General features: G+C 49.3%; 1 protein-coding gene across 9 annotated transcripts in view; it reads left to right on the forward strand.

The window, feature by feature from the left end:
• Positions 1-12002, forward strand: part of CYRIB (CYFIP related Rac1 interactor B) — a 140535-nt gene that overhangs the window by 88264 nt on the left and 40269 nt on the right. For 5 of the 9 annotated variants that reach the window (XM_060201354.1, XM_060201380.1, XM_060201360.1 and 2 more), the window contains one exon: positions 11893-11975. In XM_060201354.1, coding sequence (XP_060057337.1) covers positions 11903-11975 — 73 coding nt within the window. In that variant the 5' untranslated portion in view covers positions 11893-11902. Of the gene's footprint in view, positions 1-10931; positions 11015-11892; positions 11976-12002 lie in introns of all 9 variants that reach the window. The other 4 variants (XM_060201345.1, XM_060201402.1, XM_016187980.2 and 1 more) reach the window with 2 other exon arrangements.

Genomic DNA, 12002 nt, shown 5'->3' on the forward strand with positions numbered 1-12002 from the left:
AAGAAATGGGGGCCGGGTGGTGGTGCACCTGGTTGAGCACACATTACAGTGCTCAAGGACCTGGGTTCGAGCTCCCAGTCCCCACCTGTAGGGGGGAAGCTTTGTGAGTGGTGAAACAGTGCTGCAGATGTCTCTCTGTCTCTCTCTCCCTCTTTATCATCCCCTTTGCTCTCAATTTCTGGCTGTCTCCATCCAATAAATAAATACCAAAATAATTTTTAAAAAGGAATATAAACTAGTGGAGGCCCCAGAGACCTCCGCCTATGGTGGAAAGCTTTGCAAGTGGCAAGCAGGTCTGCAGGTGTCTCTCTGTCTCTTTTTCTCTATATCTCCCCTTCCCTCTCGATTTCTGGCTGTCTATCCAATAAAAAAAATTGTGGAGATAATAAAGAAATAGAAAATAAGAAATAATTGAAATTGGCTCCTGAGAAGGGACCAGGAGATAGCTCATCTAGCAGAGTGCATGCCTTCCTGTGCCTGAGGCCCTTGGTGTGAGCATCATACAGTCCTGCCTATGTTGGCCGCAGGGCCACTCTGGATGATGGTCTGTTCTGTGGGGCCTTGCTCCCTCTCCACACCCTGAGACAGGGCTCAAAGCAGTGGCTCAGTGGTATTGCACAGGCATGAGACCCCACGCCCATTTCTGGTGCTCTGTTAGGGGAAAGCCCCAGTCCCTCCAGGAAGCCTTTGCTTAGGGGCATTTCTCTCCTGATGCTCACAGCATTGTCCGCACACTTCAGCACAGAAGATGCTGTGCTGGGAGTCAGGCGATAGTGCAGCGGGTTAAGCGCACATGGCCCGAAGCACAAGGTGCCGGGCTAGCGTGGGGGGGGGGGTGCCTCTTCCCGGGCGCGTGCTCTCTGGGTTGGAGAGAACTCGACCGGAGCCAGCCTGGGCTGCTACTCACTCAGCGACTCGGGAGAGACAGTCTTAAACTTGTGGCGGAGTGGTAATGCAATGTCTGTATTGATCAGAGAGACAACGCTTTTATAGGTTAGAACCGGAAGTGGCAAGTTGGAAACGGAAGTGGCTAGGAAAGGGAGTGGAGAGAGGCAAAAGCAGGCTGGGAAGGTGGGAGCTTCCTCAGCACCTGTGGTGAGGGGTTAATGTTACCCTGCAGGCAGGGAGGGTCTCAAGGCAGAAAGAAGATACATCAAGGGAGTGGAATGGGTGGGGGTCTTTCAGGCAAAACAGTGATTATGTAGATAGGCCACAGTGTCAGGAATGCAGGGTGGAGCGGGGGAGGTGGCTTAATGCCCAACATCTCCCCCTTTCTTTTTGTCTAGTGGCCATAGTATGTGGAATGTGGGGTGCCTTGTGAGATAGGGAGTCTGATAGGATGAGGCACACCTTTGGGGTTACTCCTGTCCCTCCTTGCTCAACCTCTCAGTAGAGAGAGAGACTGACAGGAAAGATGCACTCCTCAGGTCAAGCCCTGCCAAGCTCAACCACATCCTCACAATTTCCTGACAACAAGGGCTAGTATAAGGATCCCGGTTCGAGCCCCCGGGTCCCCACCTGCAGGGGAGTCACTTCACAAGCACTGAAGCAGGTCTGCAAGTGTCTGTCTGTCTTTCTCTTCCCCTCTCTGTCTTCTCCACCTCTCTTCATTTTTCTCTGTCCTGTCCAACAGCAACAGCTACAACAACAATAACAATAACAGCTATAGCAAGGGCAACAAAATGGGAAAAATGGCCTCCAGGAGCAGTGGATTTGTAGTGCAGGCACTGAGCCCCAGCGATAACCCTGGAGGCAAAAAAAAAAAATGATGCTGTGCTGTTTGTGAATTCTTTAGTATTTTACAGTGATTGACAGGGTGGAGTTAAGAAGTCTGACTACAGACAGCAGCAAACAGCGCTGTGCTTGCTGGGTACAGAAGCTGTCAGGTGTTGGCGTGATGGTGACTAGACCACCCCTGCATACCCACATGCATACTGGGAGTTCAGGAATCTGAATTTGAATCCACATGTCTTTTACTGGGAGTTTCCAAATGACCCGTGTGTTCTCTGAGCATCACCACCTGCCTTTATATTAAGTTTTTTAACAGATATGAAAGACGTGATTCCCCTCAGTCTTACAGTGTAAGAACCGGAGAGCAGAGCCGTTACTTCTCGGTGGTACAGTATAAGCCTGCTTCTGAGTGTGAGTATGGGACTGACTCGCAGCAGCCCCGACTCACACACACAGAATAAACAAGCCTCTCCTGGGTGACCGGGCATTGAACCACCAGAGGGTTTCTCAGACCGTCGCCCAGGCCTGTGGCTGTCTTTCTGCAGAGACAACCGGAATCTGGAAATTCCTGGTGGAAATCACCCCCTTGCATGTTAATACATGTTCTATCATATACATATGTATTTAATTTGCTTCATGATTTTCAGAATCTCATTAAGTTTATTTGCTGTTATTAAGTTTCCAGCACACACCTTTTAGTAACTAGACTGCTACTTAGTACTTTTTGCTAGGGTCTTCTTTTTTTTTTTTTTTTTTGTCCCCCATGTCTGTATTAGCAAGAAATATTTTGTTATTTTCTTGTTTGAAATGTAGGTAGTAGTCTGCTTTGGTAGTTTCATTTTTAAAATGTGTATACGATTTTTCTGAAGGGGTTGCTTTATGGGGGGGAGAAAAAAGTCAGAGCATGTCACGGGCGTATGCGGGAGGGGACGGGGTGCAGGCCGTCACTCAGCAAAGTCAGAGCGTGTCACGGGCGTATGCGGGAGGGGACGGGGTGCAGGCCGTCACTCAGCAAAGTCAGAGCGTGTCACGGGCGTATGCGGGAGGGGATGGGGTGCAGGCCGCCACTCAGCAAAGTCAGAGCATGTCACGGGCGTATGCGGGAGGGGACGGGGTGCAGGCCGTCACTCAGCAAAGTCAGAGCGCGTCACGGGCATATGCGGGAGGGGACGGGGTGCAGGCCGTCACTCAGCAAAGTCAGAGCGTGTCACGGGCATATGCGGGAGGGGACGGGGTGCAGGCCGTCACTCAGCAAAGTCACAGCGTGTCACGGGCATATGCGTATGCGGGAAGGGACGGGGTGCAGGCCGTCACTCAGCAAAGTCAGAGCGTGTCACGGGCATATGCGGGAGGGGACGGGGTGCAGGCCGTCACTCAGCAAAGTCAGAGCGTGTCACGGGCATATGCGTATGCGGGAGGGGACGGGGTGCAGGCCGTCACTCAGCAAAGTCAGACTGTTTCACTGGCTTATGTGGGAGGAGGGGATGGGGTGCAGGCCCTCACTCAGCACCTGCTGCCGAGCCGCTGCCCAGGCTGTGTCCTGGCTGGATTCTCTCTCTTATTTGATTAGAGAAATAAGAATTTATAAGACCAGGCCGTTGTTGCCATACTAATACAGGTTTTTTTTTTTTTTAAACTTACTTGTGGTAGTTGTTTGCATGCCAATTTAATTTTTAATGGCCGGTGGCATTTGGGATCTCTGAATCAGATCCCAGATGCCAACAGTCTGATGTTAAAACTCTTTTGTGGGGGTCGGGCAGTGGCGCAATGGATTAAGCGCATGTGGTGCAAAGCACGAGGACCGGCGTAAGAATCCCGGTTTGAGCCCCCGGCTCCCCACCTGCAGGGGGGAGTCGCTTCACAGGCGGTGAAGCAGGTCTGCAGGTGTCTATCTTTCTCTCCCCTTCTCTGTCTTCCCCTCCTCTCTCCATTTCTCTCTGTCCTATCCAACAACGAACAACATCAACAATGGCAATAATAATAACCACAACGAGGCTACAACAACAAGGGCAACAAAAAGGGGGAAAAATGGCCTCCAGGAGCAGTGGATTCATGGTGCAGGCACCGAGCCCAGCAATAACCCTGGAGGGGAAAAAAAAAACAAACAACAACTCTTTTGTTATGATTCTCTTCTTGGTTAGAAGAAATTTTGATTCCCTACTTCACTGCATTTGTTGTACACGGCCAGGCAGCCTACTCTTTGATAACAGCTGAGGTTTTTGTTTTAAAACAATGCATTGAGGTGTGTCCACTAGATGCCAGCATTAGGCAAGGTGCGTCATCACAGGTGGGCTCGCAGTAAGAAACAGTGCGAGAGATTTCAGCTTCATGAGGAAATGCAGTTATGTGAAGTCCCGGATTTTGTGGTAGGATCAAGTCCAGAAAATTCCCAAGTTCCTTTCCACTCCGTTGCTCCTTTCTTAAAGAAATATTATTTATTTATTATTTGATACGAGACAGAGAGACACCTGCAGCTCTGCTTCACCACTAGTGAAGCTTTCCCCCTGCAGGTGGGGGCCAGGGGCTTGAACCCGGCCGGGACCTTGTGCACTGTAATGTGTGCGCTTAACCAGGTGCACCACCACCTGTCCTCTCTCCATTGTTCCTTTATACCGCTTTGCCAGGGAGCCTGACTTTACCTACTCACTAGTTTGTAAAATATACTTGATTGCTACAAGTGGTCGTGATTTTTGATGTTAGTTTTTTTTTTTTTTACTGTTGTGATGACCAGTAACACACGAGTCTTGTCTGTTCTGTTTGCAGAAGTAAGGAGATAGATGGTCACTCTCTTAATAGCTAGGCCAGTATCTGTTATCTGGCAATAATAGGTAATGCTAGTGAGGGCAGGGTTTTTATTTTTCTTTCATTTTTGTAGATTTATTACTCTTTCCTCCCCTCCCGGTCCCCCACCCCTCCCCCCAGGTTTTGTTAGCGTGTTGTCTCTGCATACTCCACCACTTGTGGCATTCCTGCCCACAGCCCCCTCTCTCCCCCCTGCATTCATTGTTCCAGATAGAGAGTTAGAGACAGAAGGACAGACACGACAGCACCAGCAGTTATGAAGTGTCCCCTGTGTAGGTGCTCCCATGTGGAGCCCGGGGAGCTGGAAGCCAGGTCCTTGCATCTGGGCCAAGCGTGTGCTGCCTCAGGTGAGCCGGATCCCGGCCCCAGGAAGGTCCGGAGTCGCAGTTCTCTGCAGAGCTGTCTTCCTTCTGCTCACAGCTGCAGAGACAGGACCGAAAGTTCAGTCCATAACCAGGGTTTCCTCCTTCTGGCATCCCAGGGGTTAGGAACTCTGACTGGAAATTGGGGCTTACGCTCAAATGCATATAAATTATTTCACCATAGGCGGTAACCAGGTCACCACTGTAAGTAGTGAGTACTCCTGGCATAGGGAGAACAGAAGGAGGGGGAGAGCTGGGTGAGGAGGAACTGAGGACCTCTCCAAGTTGCCATCTCTGAGAGGCCGCATGCTGCACAGTGCCAGAAGCCCCCAGAAGCCAGAGCGGAGAGCCGTGGGTAGCCTGCGCTGAGCAGAAGCGAGGCGGGACCGTCGCCCGGCCTCCAGTGTCCTTGTTGTTTCTCCCAGTGAGAAGACAAAGTGACGAAGTGCCCAGGTGAAATGGTTTCACCGTTTGTTTAGTTTCGACCTGTCGTGGATCCGTAGAGTAGGATACAGGCTGGACTTCGAAGTTGGCTCTGACTACTCAGCAGAATCATTCATCGTTCGTAAATGCAACATTTCATGCTGCTCACGATTCTAGCTCTGGAATGCTCACGCTGTCTAGGGGTACAGGGAAGAGGGAGGGGAAACACCCCGATAGTTAGGGGTTGGTGCAGCGGGGAGAGGGGAGATTCTGGGAAGTGAGATCCTGCTTAAGCCTGCTCAGCATCTCAAAGCCGTAAACAGGAAGGGCAAGTGGAGAAAAGGGAAGTCATGGTTATGCCATTTACATGAAGAAACTTGCATTGCCTCAGAGCACATCAGTTTGATTCTTGTGTGTTTGTTTTTGCCTCCAGCGTTATTGCTGGGGCTTGGTGCTGGCACTATAAATCCACTGCTCCTGGCGGCCATCTCCCTCCCTCCCTCCCTCCCTCCCTCCCTCCCTCCCTTCCTCCCTTCCTCCCTTCCTTTCTAATTGGATAGAGATAAAAGAGAAATTGAGAAGAGAGGGGCAAAGAGAGAGACAGACACCTGCAGACCTGCCTTACTACTTATGAAGCGACCCTTGCTGTCTTTTGAGCTCAGTCTAAAGCAGAGGTCGTCCAAGGGCCCTGTGTCAGGCGCTGATGATCTTTACACTGGGGAGGCCCTGGAGGAGGAGGAAAGGGAAGAGACCGCAACACCTTGCTGGTCTGGGCTTCCTCTTTGATGCTGTGGGACTGCAGGCTGAATAGAGCAGCTTACCATTCGAGGGACCGCGGAGCCAGGGAGAAGCAGGTAAAAGGCACGTCAGGAGAGAGTGTCTAGAGCTGGGGAAGAGGCCACAGTGCATGTCAGGTAGGAGACGCTTGAAGTGACTGTGGCAGGAAATGGTTGGCAAGGAGAGGCCGTAGAGCAGTGGAGGAGGCGCAGGGTACCCTGGAGGCTAAGGGGGAAAGTATTGACTGGGAGGAGGAAGTGTCACTTACTGGGAAGCCAGCTTGGAGTGGGTTTTACAAGAATGAAAAGAAAGCAGTAAAAGACAGACACAGGAGTTTGAGATGTGTGCTGCAGGGCGAACTAGAGAACCAGATGGCAGTTGGTGTGGGAACTAGAACCAGGACAAACCTTTTCTTTATTTTCACACCAGGGGAGGGACTTGGTCTGTATCAAAGGGAAGGGTATGGCAGATAACATAGGGAGAAAACTTCAGGAGTGTGTTCTGGTTTTCAGCTAAAGAGAGCAACTCGAGAAGGAGCAAGCGGGCTGGAGGTTAGGAGGACCAGTGAGTTTACGCCTGAGACGTACCCCCTGGATCTAGCCACACGAGTTCCAGTGGATATTCCAGGAGTAGCTTCATTGTAGCGGGGAACATCTGAAAGCCAGATTGGAATGAGGGAAGAGAAAGTACCAAGAAGTAACCACAGACGGTTCCTCGGGCGAGTCCTTGTGTAAAAAGACAGGCTAGGTGGAGCGGTAGAGAGGAGGTGGGGTTTTGTTCTCCCGTGTGAGGCTGGGACTGGGAGGTGGCGGGAGCCTCACGCACTCGAGGGGACTCTGAATCCCCTCCAGGGCCCCAGGAGTCACTGCCGTCAGTGTGCGATGACTGGCGTGGAAGGAGAGCTGCACTTTTTCTGGCCTGCCTGTTGGGTGTCTTCATTCAATCTGTTCCCTGCAGGTTTTTTTTTTTTTTTTTTTTTGTGGGCTGGGGTAGGGTGAGGGGAGTTTCCAAACTATCCATCCTTCATCCCCACATCCACACACAAAAAATGGTCCTACTCTATTTTACGTGGAAAAAAGACAGCCCTGGGACCACCTGCCACCCTCGCTTCCTCGGGAACCCTGTGTGCCTGCTCCTTTTCCATGCGCCTCTCTGAGAGTGAACGTTCGAGATGCGTCCTGAAGGCTGAGAGGAAGCCGGACATGGGACCATCCAGTCACTGCCATCTAGGAGAGGAACATTCTAAGTGCATTACAGAGCGGAGCTCACAAGAGCAGTCGATAAGAAAAGACGCTGCCTTGTTCTGGGCAGAATGGATGGAAGTGGTGGTGATTATGCCAAGTGAAATCGGAGGTGAAAGACAGGTTGGTGAATCACACGTGCACGAGAGGCCCCGGCTCCGCCCAAGCTGATTTTACTAGTAAAGCATACACGGTTTGCTGCTCTGCATTATAATAGGCATTAACTCTGTATTAGTCAACTTTTGGGTGCAAGTGACCAAAATTCATCTAAAAAAAGGGGGGGGTTGGGAGTGATGTTGGCTGAAAGAAACGATGGTGTCTTAAAACTAGAAAGTCCAAGTGAAGCAGCTGGACGGGGGAGAATGCCTAGAACTGGAGACAGGTGGAGTCACAGGTCCAGAGCTGGGCCACTTTCTGTGGCTCTGCCCCATGTGTCGGCTTCATTTCTTCACGACAGGGGCTTCCTGTGGCAGGAGATGTGACCGCCGCACGCAGGAGCCTCCTGCTGCTGAGCTTTCGCAGGGCACACATCCCCTGATGAGTCGGGCTGCTCCAAAGACAGCCCCAGAAGTCCCGGCAAAGAATGGCTCTAAGCGCTTGGCTGATGACTGGCTGAGCATCCTCCAGGGGACATGACCGTTATTTAGCAGGTGTGAGTGAGAGTGGAAGGGAGAAGTTAGGAAACTTCACTAGAGTCACAAATCTTGCAGGTGGTAGAGTTGAGGTTCAAACTTGGCTGTCTGGTAAAAAAAAAAAAAAAAAAGCCAGGGTCAGCAGTTCTCCCTGCTTCCTACATCTGAGACCGTCCGGCTGAGAGTGCGGACACGACTATCTCTGTCGTCTTTGATTGCTGGAGCTAGCTGCCTGCAGTGAATTCGCTGCTCCTGGCGGCCTCGCCTCCTTGCAGGTGGGGCCTGGGGTCTTGAGCCTGCGTCCTCCTGTGGTGATGTGTGTGCTTTCTCCTGAGTGGGTGTGCCCGCCGCCCGCCGCCCGGCCCACGCGTGGAAAATTTTAAATCTTTATTGTTGTTTGTTTGTCTTGCTTCGGCTGAAGAGTTCAAATATACAATCCAGGGATATAGTTCTACTTTTTAAATTTTAACATTTCCTTTTTTATTTCTTACGTTTTTTTTAAATTTTCCCTTTTGCTGCCCTTGTTATTTTTTCATTGCTGTTACAGTTATTACTGTGGTTGTTATTGATGTAGTTGTTGGATAGGACAGAGAGAAATGGAGAGAGGGGGAGAGAAAGACAGACACCTGCAGACCGGCTTCACCGCCTGTGAAGCGACTCCCCTGCAGGTGGGGAGCCGGGGGCTCGAACCGGGATCCTCACGCTGGTTCTTGTGCTTTGCGCCACCTGCGCTTAACCCGCTGCGCCACCGCCCGACTCCCCAACTTCATATATCCTTATAACTACTTGAGACAAGAGGTCCATTTGTAGGTAATTCTTTGCATATTTTTGTTAGTGAGAAACTGATGTGTGTTTGGGAAACATTACACACACACACAGGAAAACTTTTAACAACTAAAACTATGAAGTGTTTTGCTTCCAGGTGATTTTTTTTATTAAAATTTTTTTATCTATTTATTTATTGCAGTCAGGGCTATTGGGTGGGGCTTGGTGCTGGCATTATGAATCCACTGTTTTTTCCTCTCATTTTTCCTTTTTTCCCCGGTTTTTATTGATAGGACAGAGAGAATTGGGGGGTGGGTATGGAGAGAGAGAATGAGAGACACCTGTCGACCTGCTTCACTGCTCCTGAAGCTCCTTCCCTGCAGATGAGGAGGGGGCTCCCAGGACCCAAACCCGGGTCCTTGCGCATGACAGTGTGCCCCCAACCAGGGGCACCACTGCCCGGCCCCTAAAATCTACTGAATGACGTGAGTAGTCAGTTTGAGGCGAATATTTGGGTATAGCGATTTGGGTAACGTTTATATTTTCCTTTTATATGAAAACATGATATCATTAAATGTTTCACAATACACAGAGACACTGTAAGTAAAGTGTCTCCTTTATGGTTTTAATCTCTGCTAACACACCTATGTAAACGACTGTACACATCAGTCCATTGAAATTCAATGGAAGAGTGATTTTTGCATAGAAAAACAAATACCCCTTGCTGGTCCCAGTTCGGGGTGCCAGATGCCAGGCCAGCTTTGCGGGCGGGCGGGCGGGAGAGAGACTACCAGGGACTCATGGCTGAGCTGGGAAGGCAGTTCAATCTTTATTGACAAGCGGGGATGCAGTTCAACAATCTAATCTCTATTCACAGTTCCGTCCCATGTATCTCCTGAGGCGGAAGTGTCAGGTCAGAAGAGGATGTATGTAGGATAGGGGGTGGGGAGAAGGAAAACGCGATGGAACCAGTGGGGATTAAACCAACAAAAACAGTGATTATGTAAATAGACCACAGCCTCAGTCAAGCAGTGCAACAGAAGGGGTCTTAGAAGCAGAATTCAGAAGCAAACCAACAATCCCTAGCTCTCTGCTGTTAGCAAATGTTACGAGGGTTAGGAGGGTCCCTCTGCATTTATTCGATTTGTGAAAATACTAGGTTGCTTTTTAACAGTGTCTATGAAATGTACGCGTCAAACAAAGTTTGACTTGAAAGGAAGTTGGCTGTGATGCGCCCTCTAAATGATACTCAGCCCTCTGTGGGAAGCTCAGTGCTAGGAGCACACACGCCATTGTCCGGGGCCAGAAGCACTCCTGTGAGCTTGGAGGTGGGGATGAGCAGTGAGGATTTCACGGAGACGAGCACAAGAATTGCAGAGAGAGGGTGCGGTTGCCACCAGAGCCTGCCTCCTTGAGGACCACTGCAAGTTCCGGGACCAAACCTGCTTTTCTGAATATCCTGGGACTTCCTTCTGTCTTTATGCTTAATGAGTCGTGACAGATCCTTGGGCAACATTTCCATCAACGACAGGTTACTGGTTTTCCTGTGGATACTAGGGTTTGATAAGTAAGTCACATACTTTGTGTGATCGTACATAGTTGATTATGGTTGAGTATGTAACAACCTACGGGTGAGTCATGTCAAGCTTGATCAATCTTCGGAGGGCAGTTTATGTAAGATACAGTTTGTTTATGTGTGGTCAAATCTTTAAAGTTACTAAGGAGTAGCTCTTTCAGTCTTTAATTTAGTTTCATTACTGTTTTCCTTGTTATTCCCACTAGGAACTGGTCCCGCAAGAAAGAAAATATCCCCGTTACTTAGACAGGATGCTCACAAGACTTAATTTGCAGATTTTATTTTTGATGTTAATTTAAGTGGAGAATATATCCTCAGACGTTTTCAAAGAGTAACACAAGCATAGAGAGTAACCAAATTTAGATACACGGCGCGTTAGCTGTAAATGTAGAGTATTTTTTCCAATCTTCATGTAACTTTTTTGATGTGTGGAAAGGAGGGACAGGAATTACAGACCAGAGTCACTGTGCTTTTCTTGTTCCAAATTTCCGATGCCCAAAGCGTAGAAGCCTGCACCTCTCGGTGACTGTGAGCAAGCCAGCCTTTGCCGAATCCCAGGCCTCAGTGAAGAGTTTCCCTTTTTTTTACTGGAACTAAATGATGTTGCCATTTTTATTTTTAGGTTTGCTGGCATGGGTAATCTGATTAAGGTGCTAACCAGGGACATAGACCACAATGCAGCACATTTTTTCTTGGACTTTGAAAGTAAGTTTCCGTAGCCCTGCACAGCTGGTGCATAACGGTACAGGTGAAAGACGGAATCTGTTCACACCGCAGTGAAGGCCAGTCAGAATATTTGTGAAAATATTCGGATCAAGCCCAGATTGCATGATTTTTCCCCTGATCATAGGCAAGCATCACCATCCTGTGTATGAATCTTTAGTCTTCCATTTGCTAAGATCACGCTGAGTCTGTAGCCAGTGCTGTCCTTTCATCAGTCCATGGAGCCTTATGATGAACATTCTAGTGGTATGCCTTAGTGACTGCGCCCACCAGCTCAATTCCTCTGTTCCTAATTCTGATCAGTGTCTGAAAAACCATCGTAGATGTGCTGCCCATCCCAAATCAATGCCGTCAATGACACCTGCAAATCACTAACAATTTAAATCTGGTTAGAAGGCTCTGCTCCAGCTAGCGGCATGCAGGTAGCAAGTTTACTGCTCCGTTTGAAGACGCAAGGCCGGCAAGGGTGAGCTGTGGCCCAGAGTCTTAGCACCTGGCCAGGAGGTCATTGTCTCAGCGCGATGTTAAGCGACATGACGTGTAAATGATTCTTGATCAGAAGTTCCTTTTCAGAGTACTAGCACTATCGGAATACTCACAGAATCTTTCATTATAAGGCCGTCAGTGAAACTTGTCTGGGGAGCATTTTGGAAGACTTAGAAAGCAGCCCTGCCACCTCTAGGCCTACACACCACCACCTTGAGAAGCCGCTGTGCTGGCTACCAGCGTGCAGTCTGGGTAATCCTGAAGGAAGAATTCATGGCCTACTGAACGTTTTCCCTGTCACTATTGAAACCAATTTTCAGATGTTCTTTCTTATAAAGGGATATTTTTCTCTTTTCTCATTCTTGTCTTGACAGGTACCTTAACATGGGGAATCTTCTTAAAGTCTTGACATGCACAGACCTTGAGCAGGGGCCAAATTTTTTCCTTGATTTTGAAAGTGAGAAGATGATTTTATATCTATTTC

This window comes from Erinaceus europaeus, chromosome 1, assembly GCF_950295315.1.
Source record: "Erinaceus europaeus chromosome 1, mEriEur2.1, whole genome shotgun sequence".
In the NCBI taxonomy this organism is placed as follows: domain Eukaryota; kingdom Metazoa; phylum Chordata; class Mammalia; order Eulipotyphla; family Erinaceidae; genus Erinaceus; species Erinaceus europaeus.